This window comes from Anabrus simplex, chromosome 1, assembly GCF_040414725.1.
Source record: "Anabrus simplex isolate iqAnaSimp1 chromosome 1, ASM4041472v1, whole genome shotgun sequence".
Classification (NCBI taxonomy): Eukaryota; Metazoa; Arthropoda; class Insecta; order Orthoptera; family Tettigoniidae; genus Anabrus; species Anabrus simplex.
Window position 1 is genome coordinate 140,435,461 of NC_090265.1, and position 20,193 is coordinate 140,455,653.

The 20,193-nt window shown below is 40.5% G+C and overlaps 1 protein-coding gene across 1 annotated transcript in view; it reads right to left on the reverse strand.

The window, feature by feature from the left end:
* The window catches only part of LOC136884963 (methyl farnesoate epoxidase), a 157,962-nt gene that overhangs the window by 122,055 nt on the left and 15,714 nt on the right, over positions 1 to 20,193 (reverse strand). Inside the window, exon 2 of the mRNA XM_067157312.2 lies at positions 360 to 460. Coding sequence (XP_067013413.2) covers positions 360 to 444 — 85 coding nt within the window. The 5' untranslated portion in view covers positions 445 to 460. The remainder of the gene's footprint in view (positions 1 to 359; positions 461 to 20,193) is intronic.

Below are 20,193 nucleotides of genomic sequence, written 5' to 3' on the forward strand. Positions count from 1 at the left end.
AATATGGCCCTGTTCCAACTGTAGTTCGCTGGGTGTACCACTGATGTTAGTGGAGTGTTTTATCTTTTCTAGAGACACCTGTAATCCCACCTTTGTAGCCTGGTGTTTAAGTGCAGTGAGCTGTTTGTCTAGGTGATATTACTACTAAAATTATTATAGAAACTAACCCGTCAAAATCGGGTAAAAAGAGCTAGTAATGTCTATACGACACGAAGATATGCTATGCACGTTATTTCAAGCATGAAATGTCAAAGAAACTGAATACTGAAAGAGCAGAGGCAGTTCTATATCAGTTCTAGATACCTGTTTATACACAGTCTACCGCAATGAAAAATGTAGGAAGTAGAAAAGGTACTTACCTGGGGGAAAGTTCTGAGGTCGCATCGTGATCCATGCCAACAGGAGGTACAGGATAATAACTATGATCAATAGGATCCAAAACATGATGATCCAGGTTCACCTACAAAAATAAACAAACAGGAAGTTCAAAACTAATTCCTTGTGGAACACAGGACATTAACCCTTTCGCTTCCAGCGTTCGTATATACGGACGTCGGCAGTATGTGAAAGAAATCCCAACTTCCATATATACGGACGTTTCGTAAATAATTTTTTGAAAATATAATACGCTCTCAAATATACGCGTAACATACATTAAATTAATCGGGAAGAAATTTTCTACTCATATCAACCACTTAAATAAACTTTAGTATAGTATACAATGCCGAAAGAAGCGAGCGAAATCTAGAAGGCATTGATCTTGTGCGCCAGCTGAGTACGTTGTGGGAGGGATGTGAACTGTGTTGATATCAGTAGGCGTGTTGCAGAGATTTTTTTTGAAAAATTGCCTCTCCAAAAGGAAAGAAACTGCTATGTATGTAGTGCAGCCAGCACCAAATCTGGAGGCAAAAGGAAAAAATCTACTTTTATATGCTCAAAGTGCAAAAAGTGCTACCCTCTGCACAAATGTTAAAAGTTATTGGCACATATATATTGTACTGTAAATACAATAACTGAAAATAGTAAAGTGTTATTTTTTAAAGTTAATATGTTATTTTCATGAACAGTGGCAATTTTTTGGTGGGTGGGGGGACCAGGGTAGTGTTATCCAGCAATTAGGTTGAGGCAGATGCTGAGAAATGTAGAAGAGAAGGAGGAGGGGAAGGAAAAGGTGTTAGTGTTTCACGTTGGTACCAACAACGTAAGGCAAGCTGGTATAAGTACTAACGTAGCTGGGGCTGTATGAGATCTGGTAAGTGCAGCACGGGTGAAGTTTAAGAAAGCGGAAATGGTTATCAGTGGAATACTGTGTAGGAGGGATACTGGCTGGAGGGTGATTGGGGATTTAAATGAGACTATAGAGTGGGAATGTGGGAAAGTGGAAGTGAAATTTCTAGATCCTAATGGGTGGTTAGGAGATAGGGATCTGCGCTCAGATGGCCGTCACTTAAACCGCAGTGGTACGTATGTTAGGAAATTTGTTTAGAAGGGTAATAGGGAAGTACATTCGGGGAAACGGGGTTGTCTAGGGAGCGGTGACAAGGGTACATATATCTGGAAGTCAAGCTGGGATGACATAAAAATGTTAGGGTTGAACTGTAGAAGTATTGTAAAGAAAGGAATAGAATTAAGTAATTTAATAGATATATTGTGACAGTTTCGATAGGCCGGATGGCTCGAATATATGAACCGAGTGGTATATCTTTGAGTTAGTACTCTTTGCATTCACATTGACTTCACCTGTGGACTTAGTTACTCTTCTAATTAGTTGATTTAAGCCATAAGAATTATTACTGGTGTCGGCGGTTAGGAATGAACCCGTTTATGAAAGAAAGAAAGAAAGAAAGAAAGAAAGAAAGAAAGAAAGAAAGAAAGAGAGCGCGCCTCGCGAGCGTACGATAAATCTGTAGACCGTCACCGGCTGTATCCAACTAATCAAATCAAAATCTCTTTATTTGCAAATGAGGTGTCTACCTCGGTGGCAAATGATACACTAAGTAAACGACTTGTGATACTATTAAACATCGTGCTGGAAAGGTAATGTGTATTCCAATAATAACAATAACGAGACCTTTCCCGAATGTTCGAGGACTTTCAACCAGGTCATCTGCTTGAATATTAGAAACCTTAAGGTACACTTAGCTATCCTAGAATTATTCGATGGTATTCTGACGCTATGATCATCTTCCGTGTAGCCAAATGTGTAGATATTGTAAAATATTTTGTAAATATTAGTATGACTTAGTATTGCAATCATCGTTATGGTAGTTTTGAGTTCACCTTTTATCTTATTGACTCAGATGTTGTTATACTATGTGGGCAGTGTTACTTTCTTTGATATTCGCATCCAGGATTTGTGATGTGGCGTTTCAGAAGTTAGATTTTGTGTTAGGCAGACCATTTAAAATGACTATCACGATATTTCCAGAATTTAGTTATTTAATTTCGCTAATCCAGTAAGCGACTGGTAACTGAACAGATAATTATTTCGTTGAGTCGATTAAGTTTAAAGAGAAATTATAGCATCAAATTATGTAATGGTAAAAATGTAAACTTCGGCGTAAATAATTGAAAATTTAATATGATTATCGTACAAAATTTAATTTTATTTTCTTATTTCTAATATTTCAGAGTGGAACATCAGAACCCAGAGCTTTCAGTGAAATAAACAAAATATGTTTACCTGAACAAAACTATCGAAATTAATATGTAATTGTGATTTGTTAGGGTAAGATAGGGCGAAAAATCATGTACCGCCCCATTTGATTATTTTGTTTGTACGTCAAGAGCTGAATTTTTAATTTTATTAGCGATCATTTCCACAATCAGAGTTATTGAAGGATGACAATCTGAGATTTTTTGTTAATAAACCATGCCATATATGAATTTTACTCTGTATTTTCTTTTTTTATATGCCACAATGTAAGTTCATTTTCCTATGCATGCCACATCCTTGGTTATTTTACTTGAGCGTCCTATTTGCAAACTGAGCACCCCTGAGGTGTCTCAGTGTTCTCCGGTTGATGACTAGTATTAACGGGTACAATATATTTACCAGATATTGTAATAGGAGTTGAATCATGGCTGAGAAATGATATAATGGATGCAGAAATTTTCTCACAGAACTGGAATGTGTATCATAGAGATAGGATAGGAATGGTGGGAGGGGGAGTATTCATTCTGGTGAAAGAAGAATTTGTAAGCTACGAAAAAGTTGAAGATGAGAAACATGAAATTGTAGGTGTAAGGCTCATTTCTAAAGATAATAGGCAATTTGATGTCTTTGGAGTGTACCTACCGGGAAAGTGTAGCGCTGACACGGATTCAGAATTAATTTTGATAAGATAATCATCTATGTGGGAAACGACATGGAAAGGAATGTGATTGTAGCGGGAGATCTGAATTTACTAAATGTTAATTGAGAAGAAAATGCGAATACAGGAAGCATGACCAAAGTATGGCGAATTGCCCAATATGGGAAGGACAGCTGATTCAGAAAGCGACGGAACCGACTAGAGGGAAAAATATCCTGGACGTGGTGCTGATAAAACCAGATGAGCTCTACAGAGAAACCGAAGTAATAGATAGTATTAGAGATCACGAAGCTATTTTTGTCGTAGTTAAAAATAAATGTGATAGAAAGGAAGGTTTTAAAAGTAGGACTATTAGGCAATGCCATATGGCTAATAAAGCAGGCATGAGGCAGTTTTTAAAAAGTAATTATGATCAGTGGAAAACGGTAAATAAGAATTTAAACAGACTCTAAGATGGGTTTCAAGAAATTGTTGAGAAATGTGAAAACAGGTTGGTACCTTTAAAGGTTGTAAGGAATGACAAAGACCCACCTTATTATAATAGAGAAATAAAGACACTAAGAAGGAGGTGCAGATAGGATAGAAATAGAGTTAGAAATGGCTGTGGAAGTAAGGACAAACTGAAGGAACTTACAAGGAAATTGAATCTAGCAAAGAAATCAGCTAAGGATAATATGATGGCAAGCATAATTGGCAGTCATACAAATTTTAGTGAAAAATGGAAGGGTATGTATAGGTACTTTAAGGCAGAAACAGGTTCTAAGAAGGACATCCAGGAATAATTAATGAACAAGGAGAGTGTGTAGGTGAGGATCTTCAAAGCGAAGAAGTATTCAGTCAGCAGTATGTAAAGATTGTTGGTTACAAGGATAATGTCCAGATAGAGGAGGTGACTAATGTTAAAGAAGTATTAAAATTATTTTACATATGATAACAATGATATTTACAATAAGATACAAAAGTTGCAAACTATAAAAGCGGCTGGAATTGATAAGATTTCTGGGGATATACTAAAGACAATGGGTTAGGATATAGTACCATATCTGAAGTACTTATTTCATTATTGTTTGGTTGGAGGAGCTATACCAGATGAATGGAAAGTTGCTATAGTAGCCCATGTGTATAAAAGGAAGGGTGATAGACATAAAGCTGAAAAGCACAGGCCAGTAAGTTTGACGGGCATTCCATGAAAGCTTTGGGAAGGCATTCTTTCTGATTACATTAGACATGATTGCGAAATAAATAACTGGTTCGATAGAAGGCAATTCGGTTTCAGGAAAGGTTATTCCACTGAAGCTCAACTTGTAGGATACCAGCAAGATATAGCAGATATTTTGGATTCTGGAGGTCAAATGGACTGTATCGCGATTGACCTGTCTAAGGCATTTGATATGGTGGATCATGGGAGACTACTGGCAAAAATGAATGCAATTGGACTAGACAAAAGAGTGACTGAATTGGTTGCTATATTTCTAGAAAATAGATCTCAGAGTAGGCAAAGCTTTTTCCGACCCAGTAATAATTAAGAGGAGAATTCCTCAGGGCAGTATTATTGGACCTTTATGTTTTCTTATATATAAATGATGCGAGTAAAGGAGTGGAATCAGAGGTAAGGCTTTTAGCGGATGATGTTATTCTGTATAGAGTAATAAATAAGTTACAAGATTGTGAGCAACTGCAAAATGACCTCGATAATGTTGTGAGATGGACAGTAGGCAATGGTTCGAGGTCCACTCAGCCTACGTGATTAGAATTGAGAAGCTATCTGACGGTGAGATGGCGGCCCCGGTCTCGAAAGCCCAGAATAACGGCCGAGAGGATGCGTCGTGCTGACCACGCGGCCCCTCGTAATCTGCAGGCCTTCGGGCTAAACAGCGGTCGTTGGGTAGGCCAGAGCCCTTTCAAGGGCGTTAAGTGCCGTGGGGGGGGGGGGGCATACGAATGTGAAATATATTAGCAGTTACTATTTTTTCGGCATAATTCTTACTAGGCAGAAGGTGCTCTCGTAATAGCGTTGCATCAGTAGTGGCATGAATGTAAGGGTTGTCCCACGTGGCAATCTAGCTAATGGAGATTGATTCCCTACTATTTAGCCGCGCGTGTTCAAGTTCGATGAACTTTCGTTTTCTATTTGCTTGTCTTTACTTTAAGATTTATTGTTCGGGTGTCCGGTATATTTGATAATGCCGAGTGTTTACACTTAATTCATTTATGTAAGTTTTACACTACGAATGCGGTTTCGATTCGTCAGCTGTTAATGTATTTATTTTCATTTTTCGTTATTCACATTATTTATGTGAGACGCTGATCTACCGATCACTTGTAGTTTGGTTTAATGGGACAAGTGTAGGTAGACAGATTTGTAATTGTTATAGAAAATTGGAATGATTTCCTTTTGCTTGTTTAATATTGTAGACTTGTAATTTAACAAATTTAACGACGTAATTGTTTCATAACCTGAAAGTTGGTTTAGTAAGAATATTCTGGAGTGATTTATCACTTTTCTTTAACTTCAATGTTTGGCATTTCTTCTAAATGCATAATGAATTAATGTTTTCCTGCATTTCGCAGTTTTGTTCCTTCAGAACGATGTAACGTATGATCCCCTCGGATCAAGTGTTGTTGGTTCCTTCTGAACATCTGTTTGGGGTGTTTCAGTTTCGGGATTCCTTTGTAACTTAAGGGTGTCACGAGATGACAATACTTGGTGGAATTTTATTTTGGACTGATCACCATGCTTTCAAGAAATATTTCGCAACCTATGCAAAGCAACTGATTTGGTTCGATTAAGCATCCATTCGTGGAGTGTTCCAATATCCGATAGAATAACCTTAATTAATTAAATGTAAATCTGGAATTCTACTTGTTGAAGGTCAGATTTTCCACGGAACATGTGGATTAACTCTGTTACCGCTTGGATCAATGTTGCCTGATTTTCAGGGTTTTTTAAATTCTCGTTCTCTGGTTTTTGCTGTCCGCGAATTTTACACTACATATTCATTCTTTGAAATACAATAATAAGCAATTTCAATAAAATTTTACCACTCACGTTATGCATTGTTACTGCGTTAAGACATGTTGTGAAAATTTTAAGTGATGTTTCTTGCCTATTTAATAAGTAAATTATCGTGATTTACATTGAATAAATAATTTTAGTAAGCACATTTTTGCTCCTCATTTGAAGTAGTTATGCTCTTTTCTGAACCCTATCGTTACTTTTGGTCGATGAAATGACAGAAAAAACTCGCAACGATCCCAAGATCCAACTGAAGCAGCCGAGGCAGACAACCAACAATGAACGATGGAACAGTAAGTTTGGGGTTCAATACGATTGTTATTATTATTATTATTATTATTATTATTATTATTATTATTATTATTAATTTTTCCAATTTGCTTTACGTAGCACCACATAGATAGGTCTTATCGCGACGATGGGATAGAAAAGTTATAGGAGTGGAAAGGGAGCAGCCGGTCTTAATTAAGGTTCAACCCCAACATTTGCCTGGTGTGAAAACGGGAAATCAAGGAAAACCATATTCAGGGCTCCCGACAGTGAGGTTCGAATCCAATATATCCCGAATGCAATCTGGCAGCTGCATTATTATTATTATTATTATTATTATTATTATTATTATTATTATTATTATTATTATTATTATTATTATTATTATTATTATTAACATTTTCCAGTGCATTTCATATAATTATTTTGTAAGCAGGAGAAATTGGCATTGCACACTTATATCACATTCAAATTGACCGAACGAGTAGCTACACTTTTTGAATCACATAGCTGTCAGCTTGCATTTGGGAGATAGAGAGTTCGTGCCCCGCTGTCAACAACGCTGAAGATGGTCTTCCGTGGTTTCCCATCTTTTCACCAGGAAAATACTGGGGCTGTAGCCTACATTAATAAAGGCTACGGTCGTTCCTTCCCGCTTTCAGCCCTTTCCTTTACCATCGTCACCATAAGACCTGTGTGGATGTGATGATGATGATGATGATGGTCGTTTTAAGGTGCCTAACATCTAGAGTTCTAGACCGTCAGTCTCCAATCGGTGCGGTGTAAAGCAAATTGTAAAAGTCTATCAGAAGGTGATTTTATTGTTTGAAAGGGCCTAACGTATAGATCAATAAGACCAAACATCAAAGTAAAAAACTGACAATGTTTTCTTCCTCCTCCAGATGCCCGGTTTCAATGTCTTGCTCAGTCCAGCTGTAATTATCAGTCTGAAGACTAGATCATAAAGAGAATTCTTTCAGAAATGAATTTTCACCTTTGCCCTCGAGATAAAGACTACCGTTATCAGGCCCGAGGCTGATCTCTACAATGAGCCGTACAGATTGATTGGAAACTCTGCAGTTTGGCCTCCTCCACATTAACTGAATTATTTGCGCGATAACGTTGTATCAGTTTTAAACGCACTGACGTTGTTTTAGAGGAAATTATAATTCTGCTCAAGTTCCAAGATTTTTTTCTTTTTTTGCTTTCTGTGAGATCATGTTTACTTGGGCTATGTACCGTCTGCTATCTATGTTAGTTTATTTTGATGCGATAACGTCCATGGCAACAGGTTACATACATTCGAATCTTAGTGTAATGAACCTTTGCTCACATTCGGGCTAATTGCTCAACAACTAAAGATCAGATCCCATTTGTTGCGGTACCGTTTGATTGGAATGTGGGGATCAGATAAAATCGACTTTTGGAGGACTTAAGATAAAAATTCACAGTTCTAGCCCCTCAGGCAAGCAACTCAATGTTGAAAACATCCTACGAATTCTACTTAAATATAATAATTTATGAGAATATATTCTTTATTTATTCCTAAAAATTACAATCCTTTTCTTGATCATCGTTATCCGGTCGATTAGATTAGCAGTTTGCCTTTTTCTACCACTAAGAGCGCTGGAAATCAAATGGAATGGCGAATGGCTTTTAGTGTCGGAAGTGTCCGAGGACAAGTTCGGCTCACCAGATGCAGGTCTTTTGATTTGATTCCCGGGGCGACCTGCGCGTGTCAGCGAAATTAACTAATTATGGTTAAAATTCCCGACCCCGTCGGGAATCGAACCTGGGACTCCTATGACCAAAGGCCAGCACGCTAACCATTTAGCCATGGAGCCAGACACTACGAGCGCTAATGTGAGTCAATGCAGGGTTTCACTTAAGCCCTTATAACTATATTTGATATGGCCATTTTTCAAAAAGCAAAAAACGCCAGAGGGTATTGAACCAAAGAATATATTACAGAAAGAATTATGCCAACAAGTTAATTTGTTTAGGATTTGAATAAAAAAGAAAACGAGTAAAGAAACAAGCGATTTTGGTTTTCCTCAAACTGTATTTAGGGCGGAAGTAATTTTTCTAGTCCGCCTCTGTGGTGTAGTGGTTAGTGTGATTAGCTTCCACTCCCGGAGGCCCGGGTTCGATCCCCGGCTCTGCCGCGAAATTTGAAAAAAAATGGCACGAGGTCTGGAACAGGGTCCACTCAGCGTCGGGAGGTCAACTGCGTAGAGGTGGGTTCGATTCCCACCTCAGCCATCCTGGAAGTGGTTTTCCGTGGTTTCCCACTTCTCCTCCAGGCAAATGCCGGGATGATACCTAATTTAAGGCCACGGCCGCTTCCTTCCCTCTTCCTTGTCTATCCCTTCCAATCTTCCCATCCCCCACCAAGGCATAGCAGATGAGGCCTCCCCATTTGTATCCCCAACCCAATGTCTCACGCTCCAGGACACTGCGTCCGAGGTAAAAGCCAATCCTGGAGGGTAAATCGATTAAGAAGAAGTAATTTTCCTAGATTTGTTTTTTAGTTGGATAGAGTTATCTAAGACTCACAGTTTGAAACCTTTCTGGGACCTTTAGCCCTTCAACTTTCGGCTCATGGTTCGATGTCGGTCGGTCAGTTGCTTTCTTGACCTACGCTGCGTGAACCGTCAACGATAAACCCCAAGTGTAAGCGTATGAATTGTAGAGCATAGAACCTCTACAAAATGGTCCGCGATGATATATACCTATTTCCAACTAGTTGCCCTCTAGAAGCGATTTTATGTTACAGTCCGCGGTAAAAAAACAAGTAACTCCTTAAGATAAGTAAACATTTCGGTATTTTTAAAGGAGATTCCAACCTCTAATTTTCAGGTCTGTAATATCTTCAATTTCTGAGATACAAGTATCCCCATTAAAGGCATTCAACCCCTTTTTCACCCCTTTTCACCCCTCCTGTTGGGATTTTCCGAAAACAAAAAATACGTGTTTCTTTATTTTTAATGAAGATTCTAAATACCAATTTTTACATCTGTAAACTTTTTAAGTTTTGAGATATAGATACACTCATTTTAAAATTTCATCCCCCTTTTCACCCCCTTAGCGATGGAATATCCAAAAATCCTCTCTTAGCGAGCACCTACATCCTAATATGAATATATCCCCAAAGTTTCATTTCTTTATGTCCAGTAGTTTTGGCTCGGCGGTGATGAATCCGTCAGTCAGTCAGTCAGGACAAGTTATCTATATACATAAAATAAGAGTTTTGTCTGTACATTGCGCAGAATTTAAAAAGGATGGTATTTCTGTATCAGTCGTGTCCATAGTAACAAGGAAATGCACTTTTTCATTTTCCGTGATGTCTGTCTGTCTGTCTGTCTGTCTGTCTGTCTGTCTGTCTGTCTGTCTGTCTGTCTGTCTGTCTGTCTGTCTGTCTGTCTGTCTGTCTGTCTGTCTGTCTGTCTGTCTGTCTGTCTGTCTGTCTGTCTGTCTGTCTGTACACGCATCACGAGAAAACGGCTGGAGAGAATTTAATGAAAATCGGTATGCATAGTCGGGAAACAAGTCGCTACAATCTAGGCTATAAATAATGTTACTCACGCCGAGTGAAATGGTAGTTTAGGGGAAGGCCTAAAATTTAATTATCAAATATTTATATTATTATTGGTCTACCTTAGTGAAAATCGGTATGCGAAGTCGGGGAATAAATTGCTATAATTTATCCCATAAATAATTGTATTCACGCTGAAGAAAATGGTAGTTTAGGGGAAGGCCTAAAATTTAATTCTCAAATATTTATGTTATTAGTGGTCATGTCTTAACGAAAATCGGTAGGCGAAGTCAGGGTAAAAGTCGCTACAATGCAGGACATAAATAATTTTATTTACACTGAGAAAAATGGTAGTTTAGGGGAAGGTCTAAAATTTCATTCTCAAATGTTCATATTAGTGGTCTTAATAAAAATCGGTATGCAAGGTCGGGGAATAAATCGCTATAATCTAGGCCATAAATAATTTTATTCACGCTGAGATACATGGTAGTTTAGGGGAAGGCCTAAAATTTAATTCTCAAATATTTATGTTATTAGTGGTCGTATCGATTACATACCTACAGTTATATAGTTTTAAATTTCCGATCATTTATGTCTTATACATTGTTACCGTACCGGCTATGATCACAGAGACATTCATGAATTTGGATTTTTGTTACTAAGTCCAAATCAGCGCCGAGTCACGTGAAAATGGGTAAACAGAATTTAATGAAAATCGGTATGTGAAGTCGGAGAATAAGGACCTACGGTCTACGCTACAAATAATTTTATAAGACGACCTGATATCACAGAGTCGAAAGAAAACTAAATGTGAAGACCTACAATATAGGAAGCTCATAAAATCAACAATAGCATTACATTGACCATTGTTTATGATGTGCTTTGTGTCTTCTTTTGCCACTCATTTACGATAGACAAGATTACTGCTGCGTACCGAGTATTTTTTTTTTAATTTGCCCTACGTCGCACCGACTCAGATAGATCTTATGTTGACGATGGAATAGGATAGGGCTAGGAGTGTGAAGGAAGTGGCCTTGGGCTTAGTTAGGATACAGCCCCAGCATTTGCCTGGTGTGAAAACGGGAAACCACGGATTACCATCTTCAGGGCTGCCGACAGTAGGGTTCGAATCCATTATATTCCGGATGTAAGCTCACAGCTGCGCGCCCCTAACCACACGGCCAACTCGCCCGGTCGTACCGAGTATAACAGCCTGCCTGAATATTGGTGGGAAGTAGCTGGAGAGTTCGATACATTCTTTAGCATGCCATTCCACTGGTTCATACATTTTCTGATACTACTGGTACGTAACATACTGGTTCATTCATCATAGCATTCGAGCTATTCAGCCCCTACTCTGAGAAACTGATTGGAATGAGCAGAGTGCATATTTAACGGAATAATGTCAGAGGAGTGTTCGCGACTGTCTGCGGCTTGGTCATTCCAGCTCTGGAATTTTGGACTGTTAGATCGGCACCATAGTACTGTTCGTTGAAAGTGAGAAAAGTGCGGTTTTCCATTTGATCGAGTATTTTATATGATATTGCTTTTAATCTCTACTTTCCTACTGACGTTTGTGTAGTGACCTATGTTGACTTCAGTTAGGAAAACCACAAGGTCATTCTCTGAGAATCCAATCCCGTAGCGAAGCACGGGTACATCAGCTAGTTTTATATATATAACATCTCGTAAATTTCCCATCGGTTACAGGCAAAAAGCTATAATTTTGCCAATTTCTATTTTCTAACTCGTCTGGGAGATTGTGCTGCCATCTTGATATGGGGGAGGGGGTTAAAAATTAGGACTTTCAGGAAACTTTTAAGCCCATGAAACCTATAGATTATCGTTCTGGATAAATATCACCGACTGTGTTCTTATGCAGATATGCAACTCCCAACGTGTCCCTCTCAGAGAATTTTGAGAATTTTAGATTTTTCTAGGGATCTTGAAGTCATCAGGTTGTCTGGTACCAAGTTTTAAGTTTCTAGGATGCCCAGAATGGTCTCATTAATTCACGTCTGTTTTAATTTTTATGCCTTAATTTATATATGTATAGTACAGTATATATAGATCGCGCCAAACTGACTTCTATTTATTAATATGGATTATATATTTCACCCGCTTCCGAAGTGGTTCTAGGGGCGTCTTACTCCCACAGTATGTTTTCCAGGTAGTAAGTCATACTTGAAAGTCATACTGGAACATACACACGTCTATTACCTTGGGCATTCTTGACAATTTATTTTTTCACCCTTTCCCACCCTCTATGACAAAGGGGGGCATTTTTGACAATTTATTTCTTCACCCTTTCTCAACCTCTATGCCAAAGGGGGCTGAAGCTGGACTTTAAAAATCCGGAATGTTACTATTCATCTCAGCGACCCGGAAAACTATGGATTAGGCAGTATACTCGATTATTATTATATCTCACTCCCCCTCCCCCCTAAATGGGGTTAAACTTTGAGTTTTAAAATATCGGGAGTGTTACTATTCATCTCAGCGACCCCGAAAATGATGGCTTCGACGCTATTTTCGATTATTTTTAAATCTGAATCCCCTTCACCCCCACGAGGAAGGGGGATGAACTTGGACTTGTAAAATATCCGGGGTCTCACCATTCATCTCAGCGACCCCGACAACTATGGATTCAACATTATTTTCGTTTATTTTTATATATCACTCTCCAATTGCCACTCACCACGAAGGGGGCTGAACTTTAAAAAATTCCGGAGTGCCATTTTTCATTCAGCGACCCCGAAAAGTATGGATTCTACACTACTTTCGATTATTTTTATATCTCAGCCCCTCGCTTCCCCCCCCCCCGCCCCTGAGGGTTCCTGGGGTGTAATACCCCAACGTGGTTTGTCTCCTGACACTAAAATTTCGAAGTGTGCAATTCACCTCGGCGAAATCGAAAACTATGTATTGGACACTATTTTCGATTACATTTATATATCACTCCCCCCTCGCCCCCGATCCCAAAGGGGGATGAACTTCGACTTATAAAATAACCGGAGTCTCACTATTCATCTCAGCGACCCCGACAACTATGGATTCGACACTATTTTCGATTATTTTTATATATCATTCTCCCATCTCCCCCACTACGATGGGGGCTGAAATTGGACTTTAAAAAATTCCGGAGTGTCACTATTCATCTCAGCAACCCCAAAAAATATGGATTCGACACTACATTCGATGATTTGTATATGTCAGCAACTCGCCCCCCGCCACTAATGTTTCCTGGGGTGTATTACCCCCACGTGGTTTGTCTCCTGATACTAAAATTCCGGAGTGTCACTATTCATCTCAGCGACCCCGAAGACTACGTATTCGACAGTATTTTCTATTATTTCTATACATCACTCCCCCATCCTCGCCCCACCCCCCAACGAAGAGGGCTGAACTTGGACATTAAAAAATTCCGGGGTGTTGCTATTCAATTCAGCGAGCCCGAAAAGTATTGATTCGACACTACTTTCGATGCTATATATGTCTCACCCCCTCGCCCCTCCCCGTCCCTAGGCGTTCCTGGGGTGTCCTACCCCCACGTGGTTTGTCTCCTGATACTAAAAATCCGAAGCGTACAATTCACCTCGGCGACCCCGAAAACTATGTATTCGACACTATTTTCGATTTATTTATATATCACTCCCCCCTCGCCACCCACCCCAAAGGGGGATGAACTTATAAAATATCCGGAGTCTCACTATTCATCTCAGCGACCCCGACAACTATGGATTCAACACTCTTTTCGATTATTTTCATATATCACTCTCCCATCGCCCCCTACCACGAAGGGGCTGAAGTTGGACTTAAAAAAATTCTGGAGTGTGACTATTCATCTCAGCGACCACGAAAAGTATGGATTCAACACTACTTTTGATGATTTTGTATCAGAGCCCCCTTGCCCCCCAGCCCCTAAGGTTTCTTGGGATGTATTACCCCCACGTGGTTTGTCTCCTGATATAAAAATCCCTAGTATCACTATTAATTCCAGAGACCCCGAAAAGTATGGATTCGACACTATTTTCTTTAATTTGTATATCTGAGCCCTTCCCCCCCCCCGCCCCTAAGGTTTCCTGGGCTGTCTTATCCACACGTGGTTTGTCTCCTGATACTAAAAATCCGGAGGGTACAATTCACCTCGACGACCCCGAAAACTATGTATTCGACACTATTTTCGTTTAATTTTATATATCAGTCCCCCTCGCCCCCCACCCAAATGGGAGCAGAAATTTGACTTTTAAAAAATCCGGAGTGTCACTATTCACCTCAGCGACCCCAAAAACTATGGATTCGACACTATTTGTTATAATTTTTTACCTGACACCACTAACCCCCACCCCTAAGGGGGCTAGAGGTGGCTTACTCCCACAGTGCTCGTCTCCAGATAGCAAAGAATAAGTTTCAAAATTTGATTGAAATTGCTCCAGTTGTTTAGGAGGAGGTGTGTCATTTACACACGTGCATCCATCTTCAGTCCCCCCTCGCCCCCTACCGAAATGGGAGCAGAAATTTGACTTTTAAAAATCGGGAGTGCCACTATTCACAACAGCGTCCCCAAAAGCTATGGATTCGACACTATTTTCTATTATGTTTTAAAATGAAACCCCTAAGGGGGCTAGTGGTGGCTTACCCCCACAGTGCTCGTCTTCAGATAGCATATAATATGTGTTCAAAATTTGATTGAAATTGCTCCAGTGGTTTGGGAGGAGATGTGTCATTTACACACATACATCCATCATCAGTCCCCCTCGCCCCTCCCACCCAAATGGGAGAAGAAATTTGACTTTTTAAAAATCGGGAGTGTCACTATTCACCTCAGCAAGCCCAAAAACTACGGATTCGACACTATTTTCGATTATTTTTACCTGACCCCCTAACCCCCCACTCCTAGGGGGCTAGAGGTGGCTTACCCCCACAGTGCTCGTATCCGGATAGCAAATAATAAGTGTTCAAAATTTGATTGAAATTGCTCCAGTGGTTTAGGAGGAGATGTGTCATTTACACACATACATACATACATACATACATACATACATACATACATACATACATTTTCGTTTATTTTTATATATCACTCCCCCTCACCCCCCAAAGGGGGCTGAACTTGGACTTTAAAAAACCCGGAATGTCACTATTCATCTCAACGACCCCGAAAAGTATGGATTCGACACTATTTTCGTTAATTTGTATATCTGACCCCCTTGCCCCCCCCCGCCCCTAAGGTTTCCTGGGCTGTCTTACCCCCACGTGGTTTGTCTCCTGATACTAAAAATCCGGAGTGTACAATTCACCTCGACGACCCCGAAAACTATGTATTCGACACTATTTCCCATTAATTTTATATATCAGTCCCCTCTCGCTCCCCACCCAAATGGGAGCAGAAATTTTATTCTTAAAAATCGGGAGTGTCACTTTTCACCTCAGCGACCCCAAAAACTATGAATTCGTCACTATTTTCGATTATTTTTTTACCTGACCCCCTAGCGCCCCACCCCTAAGGGGGCTAGAGGTGGCTTACCCCCACAGTGCTCGTCTCCAGATAGCAGAGAATAAGTTTCAAAATTTGACTGAAATTGCTCCAGTGGTTTAGGAGGAGTTGTGTCATTTACACACATACATCCATCATCAGCCCCCCCCGCGCCCCCCACCCAAATGGGAGCAGAAATTTGACTTTTAAAAAATCGGGAGTGCCACTATTCACCTCAACGACCCCAAAAACTATGGATTCGACACTATTTTCGATTATGTTTTTACCTGAACCCCCTAACCCCCCACCCCGAAGGGGGCTAGTGGTGGCTTACTCCCACAGTGCTCGTCTTCAGATAGCAAATAAAACGTGTTCAAAATTTGATTGAAATTGCTCCAGTTGTTTAGGAGGAGATGTGTCATTTACACACATACATCCATCATCAGTCCCCCTCGCCCCCCACCCAAATGGGAGCAGAAATTTGACTTTTAAAAAATCGGGAGTGTCACTATTCACCTCAGCGACCCGAAAAACTACGGATTCAACACTATTTTCGATTATTTTTAACTGACCCCCTAAACCCCACTCCTAAGGGGGTTAGAGGTGGCTTACCCCCACAGTGCTCATCTCCGGATAGCAAATGAAAAGTGTTCAAAATTTGATTGAAATTGCTCCAGTGGTTTAGGAGGAGATGTGTCTTTTACATACATACATACATACATACATTTTTATACGATAAATAGTAAGATAAGATTTTATTTTACTGTAAGCTCTATGCAAGTGCTACTTTACTTTCACATTAACAGCCTATTATCAAAATACATTAGGCCTACCTATTTATCAGAATTAACTCAAACTCTACGTTTTTCTTCAAAACAGTACAAAACAAGATACTAAATGTACAAAACTAAAATGTTACATTTCTAATTTCAAGATTTATAAAAATCATCATTTCGAACAAGTACCGGTTTCTGAGTTAACTTGCGGGCGTTTTCAAGATTCGAATTAAAGAAAATGTAGTGGTGGGAAGGGGGGCTGGAGGAAATCATTCTGAAGCTTCTCACTCCACACATCGTAGTTTTTTGGTGACAGAACGATGGGAAAGGGAAAGGGAAAGGGAAAGGGAAAGGGAAAGGGAAAGGGAAAGGGAAAGGGAAGGTAGCGGCCATGGCCTTAATTAAGGTACAGCCTCAGCATTCTTAAAGACACCATGGCACTAGAGACCTGACGGGCCTTGTCTTACCAAGCGACCGCTGCTCAGTTTGAAGGCCTGGAGATTATGAGGTGACGCATAGTCAGTGCGACGAGTCCTCTCGGCCATTATTCTTGGTTTTCTAGACCGGGGCCGCTATCTCACCGTCAGATAGCTCCTCAATTGTAATCATGAGGCGGAGTGAACCTTGAAACAACCCTCAGGTCCAGGTATAAAAAACCTGACCTAGCCGAGAAACGAATCCGGGGTCTCCGAGTGAGAAGCAGGCGCACTGCCGGCGCCCCAGCATTTGCCTGATGTGAAAATGGGTCCGTAAATTGACAACAGAATTTAACCTGTCTGTTAGGTCATCAGCCCAGAGGCTGGTTGGATCCTTAAATAGCATCACCAAAGGCTATGCAGTTATAGGAAAACCAATGGCAGTACCTAAATGAGGCGTACTAGGCAAGACAAGGAGTGAGGTAGTTTGCCATTGCTTTCCTCACTGGGCCAGGCAGTGCTATTGTAGCACGACTGACTCTATGAGCAACACCTTTCATAACACTCTCTAAATGCCCTAAATGCCATTACTCAGCACGACCCACTGCATCCATCAAGAAATGACAGCAGGCAGGAATTTAACCTAATGACTGATATCTACTTTTACACTGAAACACGAAGGAGCCTCTTCTTCTGCATTCGATAAGGAACACATGGTGGTGTTAAAAGAGACTGGGAAGTAGAGTGACGTTTCGGTGTGAATTAACGCGCTACTTTCGTTGTCGCAGCAGACATGGAGTATTCGTCACTGCCACCACTGCGAATGCATCGTGTTGGTGTCGAGGGTCTTTATTATTCTGGTCAGAAAAGTATTCCTCTCTGTAAACCTTCGTCCATATTTATACCGATGACTACTTGCCATGCTAGATACATCTCTAGCAACCTAAACGGATAAGGAAGTAATTGTCTAAATCCTTGGCTGAATAGTCAGCGTTGTGGCCTTTGGTTCACAATGCCCCGACTTCAAATCCCCGCCGGGTCAGGAAGTTTAGTCTTAAATTATGAATTCCCCTGGCTCGGGGACTGGGAGTTTGTGTTGTCCCCAGCATCCGTGCAACGTATTCACCACAAAATACTATTCTCCAACCACAATAACGCGTAGTTTCTCATACACGGCTGATACCACTCACCTTCGTCGGAAGGTCTGCTTTACAAGGGCTGCAGCACGCTAACAATAGCCATACGAAATGTATTATTATTTTACAATTTTGCTTTACGTCGCACCGATACAGATAGGCCTTATGGTGACGATGGGATAGGAAAGGGCTAGGAGTGGGAAGGAAGCGGCCATGGCCTTAATTAAGGTACAGCCTCAGCATTTGCCTGGTGTGAAAATGGGAAACCACGGAAAACCATCTTCAGGGCTGCCGACAGTGGGGTTCGAACCCACTATCTCCCGGATGATGCTCACAGCTACGCGCCCCTAACCGCACAGCCAACTCGCGCGGTGTTATTATTATTATTATTATTATTATTATTATTATTATTATTATTATTATTATTATTATTATTATCCGCCTCAGTCGTGTAGTGGTTAGCGTGATTAGATGCCACCCGCGGAGGTCCGGGTTCGATTCCCGGCTCTGCAACGAAATTTGAAAAGTGGTTCGAGGGCTGGAACGGGGTCCACTCAGCCTCGGGTGGTCAACTGAGTAAAGAGGGGTTCTATTCCCTCCTCAGCCATCCTCGAAGTGGTTTTCCGTGATTTCTTAATTCTCCTCCAGGCAAAATTGCGGGTTGGTACCTAACTTAAGACCACTGCCGCTTCCTTCCCTCTTCCTTGTCTATCCCTTCCAATCTTCCCATCCCCCAACAAGACCCCTGTTCAGCATAGCAAGCGAAGCCGCCTGGATGAGGTACTGGTCCTCCTCCCAATTTTATCTCCCCGACCTAAAAGTCTTACACTCCAGAATACTGCCCTTGGGGCGGTAAAGGTAGGATCCCTCGCTGAGTCCGAGGGAAGAAAACCAACCCTGGAGGGTAAACAGATTAAGTAAGAAAGAAAGAAAGAAAGAAAGAAAGAAAGAAAGAAAGAAAGAAAGAAAGAATTATTATTATTAATATTATATGTGCGAATAAGCCCATTAAGGCTACGCAAAGTACTTGGAGGCGTGGATTTGCCTTCCTCTGTGCCCATATTTATTTCATTCTTTTACTGTGGGCTTCCTGTCTGTCTTCAGACCAGGTTGTTCCGGTCTTCTTCTTTGGTCTTTCATCTTGGTCAACTTACAATTTATGAATTCTGGATCTGAAGATTACCCTGTTTTGGTTATATGCCGGTGTAATTCCTGCCTGTTTTTCAAATCGTTTTTAATTTTGCCAATCCATTTCACTGTGTCTGTTTTAGCCTTACTCCTATTTTCACAGAATTCGACTATTCGTTTGGTAAGTCTGTCTGGATGCATTAGTTTAATTTGACCATAGAATCTTAGCCTGCGTTTTTTAATATCACTGTGAATATTTGTGTATTGTTTGATTTCCTGTCTGCCTCTAAGTTGGTATTGTCCGTTGGTGAGTTTCGGGCCTAGAATTTTTCCTATGATTTTGCTTTCCTTTGTCTCGTGTTTTCAATGTCTGCTTTCCTGTTCAAAATTAGCGTCTCTGTTCCATAAATACATTCTGGTTTAATGTAATGACTGTATTGTAGTGTCTCAGTTCTGTATGCTTGGAGATACATTTTTTATTATAAATATTTTGGGTCAGTCGATGTGCAGTTTCCACCTTTTGGCATCTAATTTCATTGGCTTTTATTTCGAGTCCATTTCCCTGAATTGTTTCACCTTCTTCTTCTTCTTCTTCTTCTTCTTCTTCTTCTTCTTCTTCTTCTTCTTCTTCTTCTTCTTCTTCTTCTTATGACGCCGTTTCCCTCCGAAGGTTGGCGATCCAATTGATTATGATTACACGCGAAACGGCAGCACGGAAGATTTCTATAGACGTTTGTCCATACCACCGCCGCAAGTCTTTCAGCCAGGAATTTCTCCGTCATACTACAAATCTCTTCCCATCAATCTTGCCTTGAATGATCAGTCGGAGTTCGTATCGTTCACCTCTCATAATGTGCCCGAGGTAGCTGAGCTTACGCTCCTTGATGGTTATGAGAAGCTCTTTCTTCTTGTTCAAGATGTTGAGGATTTCTTCATTTGTCTTCTTTTCTACCCAAGATATTCGGAGTAGTCTTCTGTATAAGTACATTTCAAAAGATTCAATCCGCTTCTCCAATAAATGGCTAAGCGTCCACCCTTCGAAACCATACAGAAAGACAGGAAAGACATAACAACGTAGCATTCGAACTCTGAGCTGGAGGTTGAGTCCTCGGCTGGTGAATAAGGT